This window comes from Penaeus monodon, chromosome 32 (assembly GCF_015228065.2).
Source record: "Penaeus monodon isolate SGIC_2016 chromosome 32, NSTDA_Pmon_1, whole genome shotgun sequence".
NCBI lineage: Eukaryota > Metazoa > Arthropoda > Malacostraca > Decapoda > Penaeidae > Penaeus > Penaeus monodon.
The window spans coordinates 35,572,326-35,572,590 of NC_051417.1; the positions used below are offsets into that span (position 1 = coordinate 35,572,326).

Genomic DNA, 265 nt, shown 5'->3' on the forward strand with positions numbered 1-265 from the left:
CAAATCAAAACATGAAACCACATAAAATTCAGTGTAATCATACAAATAAAAGTGAAACTAGGATTTTGCCTCAACTTTCCCGTAATCTCAAAAGGTATTACTATACAATAACATTAACACTCACCATCTGTTGCTGCGTTGACCCCTGCGAGCCACTCTGGGAATCTTCGAGCTGGAATGCCTCAAGGGAAAACCTAGACAGGTCACCCCCACCTCCTCCAGCCTGACCTGCACCCCACCCAACCATGGAGTCCTAGAGATGGAG

The 265-nt window shown here is 45.3% G+C and overlaps 1 protein-coding gene across 2 annotated transcripts in view; it reads right to left on the minus strand.

Annotated features, from left to right (window-relative positions):
- Positions 1 to 265, minus strand: part of LOC119593847 (transcription factor GAGA-like) — a 38,728-nt gene that overhangs the window by 34,433 nt on the left and 4,030 nt on the right. For both annotated transcript variants that reach the window (XM_037942877.1, XM_037942878.1), the window contains exon 6: positions 125 to 253. In XM_037942877.1, the coding sequence (XP_037798805.1) occupies positions 125 to 253 (129 nt within the window). The remainder of the gene's footprint in view (positions 1 to 124; positions 254 to 265) is intronic.